General features: G+C 58.8%; 2 protein-coding genes across 2 annotated transcripts; one reads left to right on the top strand and one right to left on the bottom strand.

Annotated features, from left to right (window-relative positions):
- The first annotated feature begins 9,335 nt into the window (after positions 1-9,335).
- LOC117653419 lies at positions 9,336-13,466 on the top strand. The gene is made up of 5 exons (XM_034399073.1): positions 9,336-9,634; positions 10,421-10,684; positions 11,275-11,504; positions 12,017-12,489; positions 12,677-13,466. The coding sequence occupies exons 1-5, from the start codon at positions 9,412-9,414 to the stop codon at positions 12,795-12,797; spliced, it is 1,311 nt and encodes a 436-aa protein (XP_034254964.1). The 5' UTR covers positions 9,336-9,411; the 3' UTR covers positions 12,798-13,466.
- Positions 13,467-14,319: 853 nt separating this feature from the next.
- Positions 14,320-18,409, bottom strand: LOC117653096. The gene is made up of 4 exons (XM_034398468.1): positions 18,305-18,409; positions 16,896-17,102; positions 16,677-16,824; positions 14,320-14,678 (listed from the first exon to the last, which is right to left on the bottom strand). The coding sequence occupies exons 1-4, from the start codon at positions 18,407-18,409 to the stop codon at positions 14,320-14,322; spliced, it is 819 nt and encodes a 272-aa protein (XP_034254359.1).
- Between the last annotated feature and the right edge of the window lie 1,478 nt (positions 18,410-19,887).

Below are 19,887 nucleotides of genomic sequence, written 5' to 3'. Positions count from 1 at the left end.
ACCCACATTAATACCTCGTCATACTGTCAGGTGGCGGGGCGCACCGGCAGAGCGAAAACTACCGCCGGTGAAAGCCACTGCCAACAAACGCATCTCAAATTGGTGCAAAATAAATACTTGAAAAACGCCTCGAGGTAAAAGAAAGAGCTCCTCGCGGAAATACCTGAGCGCGTTCCTTCACTCGATTTGTACGCAAAATAATAAACAAATTGCATCGGCAATCACTATTTCGTCATTTTGTCTCTTTATTTCTGTTTTATCGATTTGCTTTTTATTTTTCTAAGAAACGGAGCGCGCGTGCGCGCGCGAATTCTCGGCACGTCTTTGATGACGACGCAGGGAACATTGCCTTTGCGTCGCGTCATGTCTGCCGACCGAAATGATAGGGCTTCGGCCACACATTCACAGACACACACATACACGCGCTCGCGCGCACACACAGACACTACACGCGTGTGTTTGCTTGTCCCCTCGCTTCCCCCTCGTGTATCACATTTTCCGGCCACTGTTCCAGTATCGGTCCACGCGACGTCCCCGGCGTCCCCGTCATCAGGGAGAGAGGCACGGCGGCGTCTGGTTGCGTTGGAAGCAGCGCGTCGGGAAATTAATTTTGGCGCGAAAACGATCCTGGGCATTGACTCGCCGCACGGCAAGTCGTCGTATGGGACGGCAGCGCGGCGGCGGCGCCACAGCGAGGCGGGGCGCTTCGCCATTATTGAAAAGCATCGCCGCGCATCTGCAGCATCTGCCGTCGCTGCGTCTCTCTCGCACTCCCCGCGGGCCGCGGGCCGCCCCGTGAGTGCGACGGGGACGGAGCGACGGCTGCAGCATCTGCGCTGCACTTCCCCGTGATTGCTCCGAATGGCCGTGGAACGGCCCGGCCCGGCGGCTCAAACGGTAAGCGGCGACTTTCGCTGCGTTTGCCTTGCACTCGTCGGCCCGCCGCGCCGCCGCGCCGCCATGCCGCCCTGAGAAACGTGTCAGACAAATCCATTGTGCGAAATGATGTCACCTCTTTAGGGCGACGAAGCCCGGAAAAGCTGAGTGCTTCGCTTTCCCTCGGGCTGCCGAAAACTGTCGCGACGGCAGGCAGCGAGGGACGTGGCCGCCACACTGCGCGCGGATGTCTGCCGGGACGCCAGAGAGCGGCTCGGCTCGGCAGCCTAACAAGTGGGAGTGCATCGCATGCCCCATTGCCCCGACTCGCCTGCGACCCGCGACAGCGGCGGCAATCTTGCGGGCAAGCGTCCTCATCCTCGTCCCATCCGACCCGTGCAGATCCGCCGGCACATCAAGATGCACATTTCTCCCTACATGGCCGCCCCGCCCCGCCCCGCCGGCCCACCGCAGACGCGGTAAACGCCGTGTCGTACAGGTTAGGAGCGGGGCGCCCGCTCGTGGGTCACGTTCCATTTTTCGCAGCGGCAGAGGGAGACTCAGACCCCTGTAACGTAAAAACAAATCGGGGTGTCCGTGTCAGCCTGCGGCGACCTGCAGCGCGGGCGGGCCGCAAGCGCTGCAAGCAGAGCGCCACAGTGTGGTGTAAAACCGAGGTTAGCACCTGGCGAGCGAGTGCTCTGTCTCTCTCGCACCTCTGTACCAGGCCGTAGGGGTGTGAGGGAGACAGAGCGACGAAAACGACTCTTCGGAGTCATCTCTGCGAGCACTTGCACTTTACGGCAAGGACTGCGCGCGGCGGGGTGGCACTCCACTGTGAATCGGTCGCTGCCTCGGCGCCTCGTGACCGCATACGGCGACGTGCTGCAAACGTGCTCCAGAGGCCGTTATCCACTCCGCCGATCGGACTCGCACTCCGCCAAGGACTCGCTCGGCGATAGTTCAATATCACGAAACAATAACGACATCAATGCAGTCACAATGGCGGCACGACACGAACCGACTTTACGGAAACCCGACAGCAGGTGCGGCAGTGAGAAGTCGAAGAAAGGCGGCCGTGAAAAAAGTGAACGTTGTTGTTATTGGCGCCTCGACAAGTGCCTTCCACACGTTCGGCGGGCGGTACGGCACCGGGTTCGTTCACACGGCGACCCGCGCCATGCGTGACGGTAATGCCGGCCTCCTCCGCCTCCCAATTGAGCATGCTCAGCGAGAAACGAGGCGCCAGATGACTGACCCACTGGCCGATCTGCTGCCCTCCCCTGCGTGCCCGGTGCTACAATAATTGTTGGCGTAAAAAAAGCTGGTTCCTGATTTTGGTCCGCAGAGAATAAAACGGACGATTGAATTTGGCCGCGCAGTGGGGCCTCCGTTGGGCTTGCGAGCACACTGGGTAACGAGGGAAGGTGCAACGGGAAAGAGCTGGCCAGCAACGAGATGTACAATTTCACTCGGACAATAGGCTCGCTTAATGCGGCAAAAAAGGGCGATGCAGATCGGCAGGACAAGCGTCCCGAGGTAACGGTCGGACAGCAGGAACGCAGAAATGTTCCGCAGGAGTGTGAAGCTCACAGGTCTCAGGCGTTTCATTTGAATAGAGCAGCCTGGCGTCTACGTCAAGAAACAACAAACTGTCTCATTCTCCTCTTCCTCGTTGCCGTCTAAATTTGGCGTGGGGGTAGGATTTGAAAGTAGGCCGCAGGGCCCCACCACGAGCCCCCACCAAGGCCCCACGACGCACTTCCGCGGTGGCTGAGCACTGTCACCCAATTGTTGGCGTGTAAAGGTGACAAGTCGACGCGGTGCGCGCCCCCGTGTGTGTGGCTGTGCTTCCGAAACGCCGTGACGTCAGCAAGGCGGGCGGCGCTGGCGGTGGTCGCGACCCGGTCGTCGCCGGCGGCCTTGTCTCTCCGATTTCCCCGCCACGTGTTCCTTTGTGTTTGCACACGGCCTGCACGGCGTCCTGCACGGCGTCCTGCAGCACGGCCTGCATGGCCTGCACGGCCTGCACCGCGGCGGCCGAGGGGGAAAGTCCCCGCCGTGTAATGACGCTGACCCCTACGGGCCCGGAGCCCTGGCCGAGCCCTGCCTGAGCCCTGCCTGGCCCCAACCGAGCCCTGGCCGGAACCCGCGCGCAAATCGGACGGAATTACCGACAACGGCAGTGACATTTCAACTGCAGGGGCGCCCGACAGACCCAGGCAAGGGATCTCGGTGGGAGGGGGCGAAGATTGCCTGCAGCGTTGTCTGCCGGGGTTGGAGAGGTGGGTCTCGCCGGAGCACCACACCAGAGCTACATGGCTGGGCCGAGTCCGGAGGTAAAGCACAAAAGAAAACTGTCTGAGCTTTTCGGAGGGGAGTCTATCGGATTGCAGACGCCCTCACACCCCGAGTAGGATGATTGGGGCTCGTATTCGGTTCAGCTCACGTCCCTCAAAGATCGTTACATTGGAATTACAACCCCACGCCCACGCATCGGCCCCGGGTGCGAGGCAGGCCCTAACTGCGGGTAATGGACCATGGACGCGCGGCAGGAATTAAAACTCCGGCGAGCGCGCGAGTTTTTACGTCCATTCGGCGAACGTACTCGCCCCCTCCCCGGCGTGGGCGCGGGCCAGCACGAGGGTCGGCACGTTGACGTGGTCCTGCCGAAATAGCAAACGCCGCCCCGCCGCCGCCTGGATCCGTGACTTCGGCGACCCCGAGTCCTACTAAGACGCTCTTTCTCTTTCGCTGGAGCAGCGCGGTGCTGCGCTGCAATACACGCGCCAGTCTCGCTCTCGCCGCCTCAATGGAGACGTCCACCGAGACGCCGAGACGCCGAGGCGGCGGCGTGACGCCGGGGAGGCGCCGTGCCACCCGCGAGAGGCACGAATGGAGGAGGGGTGTGGCGGCGCGGTCCCGGAACTAGGCTCGTTCTGCGACATGCCTGCACCCTCGGCCTCAGCCCCTGTCCACCATCTCGGCTGCCTCTCGGCTGCCTCGGCTGCCACTCGGTGCCGTTAGGTCTTCGGCCGAATGCGGCACACACGTGTGGACCTATTGGTGTGTCCGTGTGTCGGTACGCATGCGCGCGCCGCGTCTGTGTGCGTGAAGTAAGTGTGACTGCGCGCCTGCCTGTGTGTGTGTGAGTGCATGTGTGTGTGATTTCGAGCGCGTGCCTATAATTGCGGGGGTCGCGTCCTCACGTGAGGCTGGTGCGCGCTCTGCTGGTTCCCCCCGAGTTCCCTGCTGGCTGCCTCCGAACTGAACTTGGTCGCTCCGTCTCTGACGCTCCCCTGCGCGACCCTCTGTGAGTGCGAGCGAGCCAGCGCGACGAGGGCGTTGCTCGGAATCAGCCAGCTGTGCGGCGCGGCTGTGCGCCGAGGCTGTGCCGACCCGCGCTGCGCAGTCAGGGGGCGCACGTCGTCGTAGCTCCTCTCTTTCATTCTCTCTCTCTTTCCCTGCGACCGCCCGATTCGTGGGCCGTGTGTTATTGGAATGGCGACGACAGCCGCCAGGGTGCAGTGGGCTAGATGAACACCTTTTTACAAGTTTAGAAGCTTGGGGTTTGCTATTCACGTAGTAACGATTGGGGCAGTCAAAATGGCGCCAGTGACAATGGCGGTTCCATACTACTCACTGCTGGATGCAGTGCCAATAAGGGTCGTTGGCAGTGGGGAGTTTTTACTACTCACGACTGCTGTGCGATGACAGTGGGGAGTCAAAATGGCACGGGTGACAGTGGGGGATTTTTACTACTTACGACGGCGACAGCGCGTCCCCGCGCTGTTTGCCCGAACGGGACGCTGAAATGCAGATCCCGGGCCATCTTAGCGGCGACCTGACTCGGCATAACTTGGGTGGCGAAGGGCGACGCAAAGGGGCTCCGAGGCCTTGCACATAAATCACACATCAGCCTCCGGGGGCGGCGGCGATATTTCAAAGGGTTGTCCGGCCAAAGCTGGCCACGTTTCGGACGAGCCGCGTGCACAAGCAGCGCCAGCAGCGCGCCGCCGCCGGAGACGCGCATCCGAGGATGAGAAATTGCCCGGGCGGTGGCGGGCCGCAGTCGGACTCGGATGACACGGCACGCGTGCAAGTGGAACGGGACGCGACGCGAAATCCACACCGCAGCGCTGGTTCTGTTTTTCTCCGGTTTTCCACGCCGTGTATGACGTAGAGGTTCAGGACTTTGGGCAAGTCATGGCTCGATTTTCATCTCGCAGGAGAGAAAATTCTTCCCTCGCGGAGGACCAAAAAAGCGCGCACGGCCGAGGGACCCTGATGAAGTGCGGCACTTCGATCCCACCGATATCATTTCGTGATCGAACCGAACGGGAGACCGGTGCCAAGAGGAAAAGAGGGCGGAGGGAAGCCAAAAAAACCGCCCCGTCTGTACTTTTGGGACTGAGTGGGGCAGTGGAGGACGCCGGTCCAGTTCTGAGGTCGGTACAGGATTCCAATTGCGTTCCTCGGCCCTGGACCGCGAAACCGCCACCAACCCACGGCGTGACCCTCCCGCACCCCGCCGTCGTCGGCGGTTCCACCGCTAGGTAGACAGCGGGCTCCGAAGATGTTCGGAATGCACCTCTCCAGCGACGACAGCGCCGCGGGTACGCGACGGCGTGCCTCGGAACTAGTGGGTGGAAGTGCGTGGCTGTGCCGCCAGAGAGCGCTAGCGTCGCACCGACATCCGGCGCGTTCCGGATGCAAGCCAGGGCGGCCCGGACGGCCGGGACGGCGGCGCGCCAGCCGCTGAGGAGCAAATTTCCGGCACCGAATTATGGGGAAGCAGATGATGTCGCTGCCACTACTTCTGATTGAGTTATGTCGGAAAGTGTTGCCAGGCTGGAGGACCGGGGGCCTGGAGGCCGTGAAGGGTGGGAGAGGGGAAAGGGGTTGCGGGCACCAATCCGCCTACGTCGGGGCCACCTTGTTCACGCTTTGTGTCTGCGAATAGTGATCTAAACTGAATATCCGGCGGCAGAAGGAGCTGTGCTTCACAGTGTATACATCTCTCATGCTCCGGTGCTCATGGCCATAAGCAGCCTAGAGCCCTCTGGGCGTGGAGTATTCGCCAACGGCAGTACGGTAGGATCAGAGAAAGTCCCTCACCCCCGTTGCCTGTTCCGCCGTACTTCGACCGCAGTTTGAATTTCTGCGCGGCACAATCCACGCTACACCTCGTCGGAACAAGCGGCTATCTCCAAAGGGAGTGCAGACAAACGGCTATCTGTAAAGGAGCTGCAGACAAACGGCTATCTTTTTGACCCCCTGCAGACAAACGGCTAACTGACTTTTCGGGAGAGGTTAGGGTTGGCCGGGTTCCTTGAGTTTTTCTCAGGTTAGACGCACGTGACAGACTCATGTTGTGTGTCAATCTGCTCTGACAAACTTTTGACATCTGTTGGATAAGGTCAAATTGGACAGGCTCAATTGATTGTAAATATATAAGTATCCAAACTCGGGAAGTGGAGAAAACAGTTAGCCGTTTGTCTGCAGGGGGTCAAAAAGATAGCCGTTTGTCTGCAGCACTTTCACAGATAGCCGTTTGTCTGCACTCCCTTTGGAGATAGCCGTTTGTTCCGAGGAGGTGTCGCACGGCGCACCGCCCTGGTTTGCTGCAAATAACTTTAATGGCCACTTCATGAACTCTGTCGTGCACACATTGCGTAGTGCGTGAACTCCTTGTCCCACAATGAGGGCTTGTTGATGTGGTTCATCTCTCAGGGGGAGGTCCATCTTCCTGAACGACAACTCCCGGATTGTACCCAGCTCGCTTTATTTGCTCGTCCTTTCCATACAGCCCCATTGCAGACGCACACACTTCGTTACCAAGAAAGTGGCTGCCAACTCACACCTTGCACGCAGCCCTGCTGCACATTGCTGCACATCGCATCGGGATGGATAGATAGCGCTGCTCTCTCCTTGCACCTATCTGCACTACGCACTAATTATTGCCTTTAATTGCTTCCCACATGCTGCACCTGCACAATGAGTGCATCTTCTTTTTTTTTCATTTCTATTTTTTCGGGGCCACAGTAGCATGGGCCTCCGCGGAATTCGTACTCTCGTACACCAAAGGCCGTCGTGGCCCATACTCACAGACGCACTCACACACTAGCACCAACACTCACACCTCGTTAGCATCACGGTGCGTTTATGATCTACCCTCTGATACGTGGCTGCAGATTATTTTTTTGGTGTGCTGCTTCGCCAATGAGGAGAAACTTCTTGATGGAACTGGATGGATGGACAGCAGCCACAGGGAGCATCGGTAAACACCCATACCTGGCCCAGACCTATACAACCAATGACTGAAATCACCCGTTCAGTTGCTACAGAACGACATGCACTCGGCAATACTCCGTGCCCAAGAGACCCTCCACAGGACCTGTTCTCAAAGTCACACGCGCGCGGTGTATCGCTGTTTGTTTAATTTTGTAGACAGTGCAGGGCGCGTGGAGTATTGACGGAGCCACGCCACTGCTGGCGGCAATCCTCGCGGGTCAGGGAAATTTATCGTGCGTCGCCGGGGAGGCTCTGGTTCCGAACAGCCATTTCGTCGCTCTGTTTCTCTCGCATCCATGGAGCGTCCCGTAGAGGTGCGAGAGAGACAGAGTGCCGGTTGTGGACTCGGCCCAATACTCCCCGCGGGACGGCGATAAAGACACTGGAGCAGAAAGGAGAACGACTGCTGGCGGCGGCGCGGCAAAAATATGAGACCGATGTAAAGTGCTTTACGTCTTCATCCCAAGCCGTGTTTCTCGGCCGCGGGCGCGGCCCTCGAACAAGGGAAGTAAACTTGGGCACAAAGACACATTCTTTTCTCTCTGACTTACGATTTCTTTCTGGCGCGGTGGCGCGGCTCCCCGCCTCCACCGCGACGTGTCTCATTTGAGCAGCGCCTTCTTTCGGTAGCAGGCTGTTCCTGAAAGTCGTCCGGTTTACGAGGCACGAGTGCAGCCCCGGCGTGCCCGCCGCCAGCCCCAGCCCGGGGCGAGGTTTGTTGCTGTGACGACGTGATGGGGATGGCCAACGACGCACTCCGCCACTCCAGCACCGTGGCGTGAAATTCCTTAACGACCCTCGCCCGCGCTGGGACGTCTCGACGTCTTTCTTTGCCAATTTGGATTTGCCGCAAACTTTTTCTGCCTCGGTTTCTTCCAAGGTAAAAATAATTAATTTGCAAAACATCTGTCACTCAACCTGAGGAAAGACCCTCAAGATGAGCCCGAATTCACTTTGGGAGTTCAAAGTCACGTTCTACCCTGCATTTAATGCCAGTTTAGAACTCTTTTTTTTTGTAATCTCGGGGTGCTGCTCTGATGGCCACAACCTTCACTCACTCACAAACACACAGCCACGCACACACTCTCACATGACGAGTGTTCCCGGAGATGGCCTAGAGCGCACGGACTGCCCATCGGCCCGTCACCCTTGACGGGGCGTCCGAGTGCAGTGCGGTGCAGTGCTGCAGTGCAGTGAGCACCAGCGCGGCGCAGCCATGACGCGCTGCCGGCGGGGATGCGGGGGCTGCGCGAGAGCCCAGTGCAGACCATGCAGGCCGTGCACACCGACGCAGCACCGGTAGCGTCTATGCCTCGATCGCAATCAACTCTACACGCTCTGAAAAGGGAGCGTCTGCCGAAAGAGGGGGGAGGGGGGGCGTTCGCCTTGGTGGAAAAGTCGTCGAAGGTCACCCAAGCTGCCTGCCCGCCCGCGAAACACAATGGAGACCTCTCAAGAGCTGTTTTGAACAGAGAAAGAAACACACATCAAACCATAAAAACGCTGATGAATAGATGACATCTCCATCCTTTTTAGTGACAGGTGACGACAGCTTCGGGGTTGATGAGCTCACCATCATTTTGGAACGAGGTGACACTCTGCGGCCAAGTCTCTGAATGCTGAGCCTGTGGCCGACCCGCCGTCCCCTTGCGCGTGGAGTACGCCATGATAGTGACGACTGCCTAGAGAAGCCCGCTAAAAAGGGGCGTTTGTTCTTTGTTAGTCAGTGTGACTCCAATGGTTCGAGGTCACTGGAGTAACTTCATTCCCTTGTAGGCCAGTCTAGTATCACGAAATTAGAGTATGCATGTGTCAAAATAAGGTGTCAAAATTTGAGTTTGGTTAGATGTCTTGGTCCCAGATTCGAGTCCCGTGGGGGGGGGGGGGGGGGGGTGCTGTGAGCCTGGGCAGCAGTACGGCCGCCCCGCCGCGCCCTGCTCTGCCTGGAACGCCCAGCCCAGTCCGCCCCGCCCCACGCAGCCACCCTTCCCTGGCCGGCCCTGGCCACGGCCGGGCAGCGCGCAGCGGAGCGTTAAACCCCCTGCATCTTGACCACGCCGAGGCGGGCCGCCTCCTCCCCCGCGGCTGGCAGGCTCACCGGAGCGGCCCCACAATAAATACCCTTAGCGATAGCGAGAGCGGCGTAGTACAGTGGTGTGTGCCGGACGCGAGCGGTGTTTCGGGCCGTAGTGTGTGTCAGTGTAGTGCAGTGACCAGTGCGCCAAGTGCATCAGTTCCACCATGGTGTGCGTCCGCGTCCTGGTGGTGCTCGTCGGCGTGCTGGCCCTAGGCGCCGCGGCCGAGGAGGCCAAGCCGGTCAAGCCGGCCGACAGTGGAAGGGACTGGTGGGAGGCGGGCATCATGGTGGTGCAGCGCTCGCTGCAGGAGTGCGAGGCCGCCCGCGACGTGTCCTCGTGCCTCAAGATCAAGGCCGTCCGCGCCGTGGACCGCGCCCTGCACACAGGTCAGGCTCGCGGCGCACCTCGCCACTTGGATTACAGCAAGGATTACGCGGACAGTTCAAATTACAAGCTCAAGTCCTCTTTATCGTGCATTGTTTGCGTTTGCGCTGTTGTGCTTGGTTTCACAAGTGTTTGTTCATTAGTTTTAATGTTGCGGCTTCGTCAATCAAGTTCATTTTAAGGAGTTTTCATTTAAACAATCAGGTTCTTTTTAGCCTTTTACCAAAGCTACGTAGAACCCAGTCATTAATCTCAATCCTAATCAATGCAGGCTTTGAGCAACAACTGGGTCAGCTCACACTGGGTGTGCCATCGGACAGTTGACTCGGCTCAGCGGAGCGGGTTTCTCATATTTTCGTTTTCTGGGACGGTTTTGAGTGCAAAGGGCCGTAATTTCCCCTTGGCCCTGGTCAAGAACGTCGAGGCCCTGCCCACTCATTCCGAGGATTCGGTCGTTGGGCCGAGAGGGAAACCAGGACGCAGTGGTGCGAGTCTGCGAGTCTGTCGGCTGGGTGCGGCCGGCCCTCCGAAGCCATCATAAAAGTATCACTCCCGCCGAAGAAAGGCAACGAGGGAAGAGAAAAACAAAACCGCCATGAAAGTCTGCGATGGCTGGTGTGGATTCAACTAGGGGCTGCCAAGGGTCTGGACGGCGAGGACAGGCTCGCGTGCCGGAAGGACCGGGAAGGACGAACGACGTGCATGTCCTGGACAGAGAGAGCGTCGCGCTCGACTTGTGCGTTTCCCCGTCACTGCCATCACCGCAATGGTCATTCTGGTGCTTTCAGACGCCCTGCCGCTGTTCGGCGGCGTGGTCCTGGTGCGCCGCGACGACGTGGAGGCGCGGTCGTCGCGCGCCCTGCCCTCCGTGCCGCGGGACGCGCCCCGCCGCGCCGCCCAGCTCGACGACCTGCTCGCCGGCCGCGTGGCCAGGTTCCTGGAGACGCGGTCGCTGCAGATGTCCCTGCCCAAGCTAGCTGACGGCGTGGACCAGGCATTCGAGGGTCGGTACTCGGACGAGCAGCCCATGACGAGCGAGAGCGAAGGCAGAGGTGCGCGAGGTGGAGTGCAGCAGTTTTATTATTTTCCCTTTGTTTATATTTTTTCCGTTGACGGTGACGCGGAGCACCGAGCTCATTTTACTACTTCACTGACCTGTCCTTTCGAGACGACTTTCCTCTATTATTCACGGATCTACGGTTGTTTTTATTCTTGTTACTTATTTCTTCGCATTGTTATTTTCCAGTGCGAACAGAGGGCTTTTTCCGCTGTTCTGCGCAGTCTTGATTCACACCTTTCTTGGGTTTTCTTTGGTTTCGTCCCCACGAAACCATCACTCCACCACCAGCACCTGTGTTCACTGTACTTTATTTTTTCCGCACTGAAGGTTTTTCTTTGCCAGACTAAATCTGAAGGTAAAAGAAAATATTTTCCTTTATTATTTTACCGACTTAATCATGGTTTATGGCTGAGAGGTTCTTCAGTTTTCTGTCTTGAAAGTTAACTCCCAGCCAGAAATGATGGGTCATATGCATGGCCAGGGGCTTTAGCACTTCAAAGTGCGCGGTCCAGCCGCCCCAAGTCTCTGGCTGGGCGCTTTGCGCCTTTCCGGGCACCGTCCTGAACGACTCTTGCTGGCCAGGTCGCGGCAAGCTGAAGAAGATCGCCGGTCCCGCCATCCTTATCATGGTCATGGCCGCCTACAAGCTGGCCATGATGATGGCCGGCGTGGCCATGCTGTCCGGCAAGGCCCTCATCGTGTCCAAGGTGGCCCTGACGCTGGCCGGCGTCGCCGTCCTCAAGAAGCTGCTGTCCCACCACGACCACGAGAAGACCACCGTGGAGATCGTCAAGTCCCCGCAGGTACGCAGGGTGCGTACCGTGCCAGTCAGGCCCCCCACCCCTCCTCGGGTCGCCCTGATGCCTTTGCCGACAGTTTTCTTCCAATCACTTTTCCTCTTTGGCATTCTTGCATGTGATAATGCAATTTCGATTCATTTATTGCTGGTTCTCTACGTCTGCCTCCTCCAATTAAATCAAATTAAATCTAAAGTGCATCATTTTTCCGCGACAAAGGTGCGTCTTCCCTCTCACTCCTTCCTGACCTGTCCTTATTGGCACGCAGCGCCCCCCACTGTGACCTAGCGTTAAGTTAAAGCAAAACTTTCTTCGCCACAATTTTTCTGGCATGTCAGCTTACTTCCTAAACAGGAATCTACGCATGATAATTATTAAAATGTTTGTTATTTTTTTCACTCTAAAGTTAAACGATACGTTTTTGGTGAATGAATATTCATGAAGACATAAAAATGAAGAACTAGACTGAGCCGTAGCGCAGCGAGTGTATGCGGGGATGTGACTGTCTGGGCGCGACGCTGTTGCAGGTGTCGCACTCGCACTCGTACTCCTCGCACCACGACCACGACGACCACGGCTACCACGACAAGTCCTGGAACGTGGGGCCCATGGTGGGCGGCTACAGCCACCGCAGCATGGTTGACGACGCGCAGGACACGGCCCCCACCAGCCCCTACCTGATGCCCCAGGACGTGGCGAGCAAGCGCGACTACCGCAGCGCCGTGCCGGTCAACTACGTGACGGGCCGCGGCGTGGAGACACTGTCCATCCGCAGCCACGACCCGCTGCGCATCGTGGTGGCGGACAACGGCGAGGAGGACATCCGCGTGCACCACCGGCAGCGCGGCCTGGACCTGCCCCTGCTGCCCGGCCCCGCCGCGCCGCTGCCCCCGCTCGGCCTCTCCTCCGTCGAGGAGCCCATCGACTACTCGCAGTTCGGCGAGGCGGACCGGGGGGCGTGGCGGGGACTTGGCTCCGCGCTCATGGCCGCCAGCGAGAGGTGAGTTGCAACCCTGTATCCCCGATCAGTCATCCAAGACATTTCCCGTATTGGGAAGGAAAATACACGATTTCAGAACAGACGTGTCTTATTTTGCACTATGAACTTACGGATTTATCCAAGGTCGGATGTTGGATCCCAAAACTTAAACTTGACCTTGAACTTGACCTTGGAATTCCCTGCGCAGGTCACTGCGATCGGCACCGAGCTCAGAGCAGCAAGAGAGGACCTTGGACGGTTCAGTGAACGAGGAGACGAGTAATTACCAGCCCCGGTCGCTCGACTCGTACCCAGCAGTAGCAGCTTAACGCGTGTGTTCTTAATTTATTAATTGTAGGTTAGAAAGAGAGAATTGTATAAAGACTTTGCGTAAATGTGGGGCGTTTGAACAAAAATGCTCACGAGGGGAACTGTGGCCGAGTCCAGTTTCGGTTGGAAAAGCATTTCTGCTCAGACTTCCCAAAGTTTTTCAGTCAACCTATTATGTAATGATGCCATGTAAATAGCCAGTAGGATAGTCTTTGAATAATCGAGGCAAAACTTGCCCGTTATCCCGCACCTATTTAATTTATGTGTACGTATTTATTATTTATTTATTTATTTATTTATTTTCAAAATTGTTGTGAATAAATGTTTAGAGAAAACAATATCTCATAGAGTTAAGCAGTACTGTAGTATTCCTCACCAATACTTTCCACCTCACAGTAAAGTAGAAAGAAATTTACTTAACACTGTTTGAGTATTTTCGTTTTATCTGAAGCTTTAATATGTTGAACGAAGAACACACTAACTTACAGTGGCTCCTAGCACTACACTTTGCACCCTGTCGCCAACGATTTGCAATTAGATTTTAATGTTACTCTCCTGTGTCTAGTTGGACGCGAAGGGTGCTGCTGGCTCAAGCGTTTCTAGAAGCTCATTTTGTAGTGTACGATGTGTAAAACAAATGAAATAAATCATCAATCACAGTTTTATTATTTTTGCGCATTTTTATTCACACTGCATCAGTAATACATTCAATAAATAATTCAACAATAAATAAATAAATAAATTAGTTAAGTGGCTATTAAATTAGACGTAGCCCGCTGGGTTCCAGCCATCAACCGTCATAATAATTTTCCCAGAGTAAAGAAAAAGTGACAAAATTGCAAATTCCTGGGCTGATGGTATCGAGAGAGATGGGACGCATCAGAAATTTGGATGAAGGCTGACTAGACTCTCCAAGAGAGAGCACGAAAACGGGAAACGAGAGGATCACATCAGTAAACAAAGAAAGTTACCGTCAGTCAAGTATGTGTCAACGTGTACCAGAATAACGTCCCAGAAGCTTTAGAACAATAAGTGTCTTAATTAAGTTAACGTCTTAATCATCTTTGTCGTCGCGGTTCCACCCAACCGCAAAGTTCTGGCCACTCCAAGCTTTCACTACAATTTTAACGCGTCGATCAGTCAGAGGATTTGTCTCTGATTGACTTGTCGGACGCTAAAACTGTTACAATCACAGTGAAATCTGTGAGTAACAAAGTAAGTAGTACAGCAAAGTTTGGCGTCAGTCAGTGAGCCCATTGAGGCTAGACCAGAGCCATCACCCACACAAAAATACATATCTACAAAATATGGCAAAGGCACCACCCCAAGTCAAGTCCATGCATCAAGTCGTCCCTAGTAAGTCCACGGTGCGTCCCTGCAAGCCCGACACTGTTGGCCGCGGAGTGGCGGCGAGGCCGAGGCCCCACAGCGGCTACGTCACAGGCCCCCCGGCAGTGCGGGATGGCCCACACCGCCCCGGACCGCCCCGGGCCATCCTGCACCGCCACGACGCCGCGGCCGTCAGTACCGCTGGTGCGCGCTGTAGGCGTAGCTCTGCGCGTAGTTGTTGGGGTCCGTGGCGGAGCGCCGGTTCCAGTCGCCGCCGCCGCCGCTCTGCCAGCCGGCGCTGCCGCCGCCGCCGCCGTGCTCCGCGGGCGCCGCGTACACGATCTGGGCCTTGGACTCCTCGCCGCCGCCCTTCTTGAGGCAGCACAGCAGCGCCAGCAGCAGCGCGATCTTGGCGATGATGAGCGCCTTGCCCGACATCATGGCGATGCCTCCCATGGCGCTCTGCATCATCATGGCCTTCATGCCGGCGATGAGCAGCAGGATGTAGCCGCCCATGCCCTTCTTGCCACCTAGACCGCCCTTCCCGCGCCCTGCAACACCGCCAGATAAGGCGTCAGACGGGGGGAAATGGAGTCTCAAAGAACTTCATTTTGGAACTGAAGGTGCGCGTGCGAGGCGGTGTGTCGAGAGCTTTCTCGAGAAGCTGAGCCCGGCCAGTGCTTGGGATGCAGCGCGGGGTGCCCGAGGTGCTTGGGGTGCCGAATGCCGGGGCGCCATCCGATGGCAATTCATCAAGGCGCTGCCAGGGCTAGAGATTGATGCGGCCGGCGTGCCGTGTCCGCCGTGTCCGCCGTGTCGCGCTGGACGGAGTGACGAGGAGGGAGAGAGAAGCAGTGCGAGCAGGACGGGTGATTCATCGCGAGCGATAGCGACCCGCAGCGCCAGCACACCATTAGCAGTCGACAAAAATGAAACATTCACGTGCAGATTACCCGCGGCAGATTAAGCTGCTACCAGTGCTTCCGGCGGCCAAGCTGCCGGCTGGATGTGGGGATGTGGGCCAAGCGCACCCCCATCGCGCCGACCAAACTGGCTTACTTACCCGCGGCCCCCACCGCTGCAACCACTCCCCGCATGCACCCCGGTGATGCCCACACCCTGCCCGGCGCCGCCATCACCACCGTCGCCGCCGTCGCCGCCGGGGAGGCCGGAACGCTGCGGCCAATATCTCGCAAGCCGTCCCGGTTACAGACGGCGAATCCATTTTCCGACGTTTGTCATTCCACTGCGTGTAACTGTGGCGGTGTGCGAGATACGGCTTTGCAGCGGGTCGTTCCGACCCCCCTCCCCGTCCACCTGCTCGACGCCCTGATGCTCTCGTCGCCCTATCACGCGCTGCCCTGCAGCCCCGGGGGAGGGCGCGGCTCGGCGGGGGACGGCGGGGAGGGGCACACCATCACCGCTTGCACCCTAGCAGCAGCCCCAACGGACACGGCAGGGAGCGACGCGGTCGATGCCGCCTGTTAGTTTTGCCGACTTGATCGTCTTTTAATGAGCCGAAACTCGTTTCTGTTTGTCTTTCAGGTCACGACGGCGTCGCCCCTACTCGATTACTCTACCTGCGAGTGATCGCCGCCCCCGCCGCCCCCCGACTTCTTGAGCAGGCAGACGGCGGCCAGCGCCAGGGCGATCTTGGCCACGATGAGGGCCTTGCCGGACATCATGGCCATGCCGCCCATCGCCATCTGCATGTACATGCCCGCCATCGCCGCCACCAACACCATGGCGTACCCGCCCTTCTTGTCCTTCTTCCCGCGTCCTACAAACACACCAACGTGTGACTCAAAGGGCCAAAGGGCCTAGGGCCACGCGCGCCTCCCTTGCCTCCAATTTACTCAAGTTTGCCATTTTTTACTTGGCGTTGCCTTGGGCTCGAATATTTACTCAGGGGAGAAAACACTTTTCATTAATTAAGGATGACGGATCCTCGTCTGAGGCGGGACAACAGTCTTATCTCCGCGGCCAGTGGTGGCAATTTGACTGCGGACGGTCGGTAGACTGGGTGGCGCGAAGCGCGAAGGGCCCACACTGTGAACGGCCATAATTCAGATAAGGCATTGTCCGGGTCGACCGGAGTCAACCGACGGAGTCGAGGGTCCGCGGCGGTCCCCGGTCGCCCTGCAGGGGCGGTGGCAACGGTTGCTGACGGTGCAGTGCGCTACTGTGTTCCGGAGGTCCGCTGAAATGCGTGACAGTGAGACCCTGTTTGAGGGCGGCCTGTGCGTTCTACCCCCGGAAAGGGTCTGTTGTACGCACCCAGCGCCACCGATGCGCATTTGACTGGACCTCCGGTACGCCTTTGAGTTCAAACAGCTGCATGGCATGCCTACATTTACAAATGCGATTTTTTTCTGTGACACTACAGATCCCCTGCACCCTGTACACGGAATATTACACTTGTACTTGCAAAAGGAATGTCAGTACAATATTTTACAAGGCTACAGAAATACGTCACTACACGTCGCCACTGTTGCCACCCCCTGGACAATGCCTGTTCGTTACTGCAAGTTGACTCCCTCCACGCCTACCTTCGAACATCCCCATGCCGAGGGGCACGCTAAACTGGACGGTCCTGGAGCGGATGAACGCATCTAGCCTCTCCAGCAGCATCTTGTCCAGTCGGTTGGCCCGCTCGTCCAGCGACCGCGGCAGGGTCGCCTCCAGGTCCGTTTCCGACTTGAAACAGAGGCGTAAAAAGTTAGCAAAGAGGCCACCCGAAGTGAAAGTCGCAGCGAGAAAAGTGGTACCTGTGGGGTGGGCGGCACGTCGACCACGGCCTCGGGGTCCTTGGCGAGGGACAGGTCCTCCATGAGCGGGATGGCGGCGTCCGAGGACAGCGCGCGGCCCAGCGTGGCCACGGCCTTGACCTTGAGGCAGCCGACGAGGTCGCCGGTGCGCGAACAGTCCAGGAGCAGCTTGCCGACGAGCCGCCAGTTGCCGGCCTCGGAGGGGGCCTGCAGGGGGAGGAGGGACGTCGTTAGTGAGTCTGCTTGTCGCCTCCATGCCGCGCCACCGCGACGCGCATGTGCGTCCTGAGGTGTAGGGGGCCGGCCCCGGGGGAAGTGGGGCATGGCGGGCACGGCGGCCACGGCGGCCACGGCGTACTCACTCGCACCTCCGGCGGAACCAGGCCGTGAAGCAGCCAAGGAGTCCTCGGATTAATTACTGTATTAATAAAGGGAACTGCAGAGTGCTTGTCCGTTCTCGCTTTGGGACGGCCCGGCAGTGCCCTCACCAAAGTTGGCGACGCTGACCGCCGAGAGCGTCGCGGAGGTCCCCGACGACGCGGGGGTGGCGCAGCGCGCCCCGCCGAGACACCTGGTGACTTGCTAATGGAGCTCTGCGCGGCGGGGCGTGGCAGGGCGGCCGGTGGAGCCACTGCCACCCACGCCTACTTTGGCATTCTCGGCAGTTGGCCCGGCCAACGCCTCATCGGCCCAACTTGGTCCGAAGCGTGAAAACAATTTCAGAAATTGGTCGCGTCGGCGGGGCTGCTGGGACACGCGCCCGGTGCTGGCTTTTCGAGCCCCGTTGTCTCGGTGCGTTATCCTGTTCGTCGCTCTGTCTCTGTCGCGCCCACAGGGCTGTCGGGGTACGAGGGAGACAGCGAAGGGCCTCTTCTCAGAATCACACGACGACTGCTCGGGGTGGCTGACTCCCCGCCGGAGTTTGTTGGCTTCGCAAACTCACTTTGGAAATCATAAATTGGCTCGTAGGCCCGCGAACGCAGCGCTGCAAATAGTGTGGCGCTTATTGGCCGCGCTGTTGACTCGGACGGCAGCCCAGCCAACCCGAGTCCGGGGCGGTGGCGCGAGAAATTAAATCGGAGCGGAGGGGCGGTGGGCGTCTTCGTCGTCAACAACGCGCTCTCCTGGTGGCAGCGGAGACCGGGGGCGGTTCGCTGCTTCAATGCGGGACCGCGTTGCCGAACACTCGCACCCCACTCACACACACACGCGCAACGCAATCACACAGACACACGCACCTGTCGGGCCGTCACGAGGCCGGGGCCGGGCGCCGTGCTGGGCAGCTGTCCGCCAGGCGAGGACGGCGACGGCGTGATGGGGATGAAGCCCCCGGGCGGCCCGCCGAGGCTGCGCTCCACGGGGGACCCGGTGGCCGGCGAGGGCGGCACGGGCGGCTGGGGCAGGCTGGCCGCGGGCAGGCCGGCGGGGGTCACCACGTTCCCGGACGCACTCGCCACCAGAAGCGCCGCCAGCAAGACCGGCAGGCCGCTGCCGGCTCCTCTGCCTGCCATCATGTCGTCGACGGGGAGGTGCCGGGTATCCTGGGCTAGACGTGCACTGGCTGACCGACGGGCTGGGATTGACGTCGCCGTCGTCGCCCCCGCGTGCTTTTATGCCGGGGTGCGGCACCTGGCCCCTCCCGCCGCTGTCACCCGGCGTCTGACGGCGTCCCTCTCCCTCTCGGGGCCGCCGCAGGGGTGGCTGCCGCCGCGGGCACCCTCGGCGTCCTCGTCGCACGCGCGCCCGCGCCACGGCCTAGACGAGGACGGCGTCAGCTTGCTCTTGTTTCCCCGGAGGCGCCCCGGCGGTGCTGTGCCATGGCCAAGGACACGGTCCATGCACCCTAGACGACTCCCTCCTCCTCCTCCTGGCGGTCGTTTTCCTCCTGGGCCAGCCCGGCCAGCCCGGCCCAGGCGGCGGCTTCGTCAACTTGGTGGGCGGGGCACGGGGGCATTTTCTAGAGCATGGATAATGAGTAATCTCCACTATCGTAGGGCCACCAAGGCCCGGGAGCCCTGCGAGCTGACGACGCACGTCGCAGGGCCCTGGTGGCCCTGGCCGGGGACCTCCATTCGCTTTCGGTTGGTCTTTTCGCAGGCATTGAGGAGTTCCCTAGGGAGAACGACGATTCTTCACCTTGGATTCGTTTCGAGTTCCATCTCGGCTCCATTCGCTTGAAGTTAAGTAAGACTTCAGATTTTTAATTTATAAAAATACTGCTTGAAAAAAAATTGCTACTAGCTTTATCTACGAACTGTGCCCAAAATTGGGTCAAATTTTGACGCTTCGGCCCGCACTATCACCGCGACGCATGTCGTCCTTGCCGCCTTGGCACGCCACGCGTGGCGGGGTGGGGCGGGGCGGGGCGGGGCGGGGTGGGGCGGGGATAACTACCGGCTGCCCGCCTCCTCCCCGACTCCTCGCTCCTTATCTTGACGGGGTGCTGCGCCGCGGGGAAGCGACATTTTTAAGAGCCGCATTAACTGGGATGCGTCTCACTGCTGTGAGTAATGGCTGGAAAAGAGCTTTTCTGGGAAAAACCGCAGATCAATTCTCATTACGTCGAGGACTGGCGGGCGAACAGATTTAGGCGGGGGAGGCGGCAAGGCCGACCAACTGGCGGTGCGGAACTTTCGCGATGCGAACACGCGAAACAGCCAAACAATTACGCCAGCTCGGTGGCACCCTTCGCCACGCCGAACGAGTTTTGAACGAATGGCCGTGGCGGACCGCGGAGAGCCTCGGAGCACCGCGGAGCACGCCCGCTGCGGCTGCGGCTCGGGCATGCGTCCGAGTTTCGGACATATGCTGTTGCGTTTTGTTCCACCAAACAAAAACTTGTTTAACAGGAAAAGTCGCGAACGACGTGCGAGCGAAAACAGCATCAAACTAGCCTCGCGGGCACACACGCGCGGCCACACGTGCGGGCCTGGCCCGAAAGTTGCAGGGCCCACCCCGGCCCTCCTAGGCAGAAAGCGTCAACGGCGCCCTC

This window comes from Thrips palmi, unplaced genomic scaffold, assembly GCF_012932325.1.
Source record: "Thrips palmi isolate BJ-2018 unplaced genomic scaffold, TpBJ-2018v1 HiC_scaffold_8, whole genome shotgun sequence".
NCBI lineage: Eukaryota > Metazoa > Arthropoda > Insecta > Thysanoptera > Thripidae > Thrips > Thrips palmi.
Note: the sequence above shows the minus strand (reverse complement) of the source record. Positions and strands in the feature narration are given on the sequence as shown.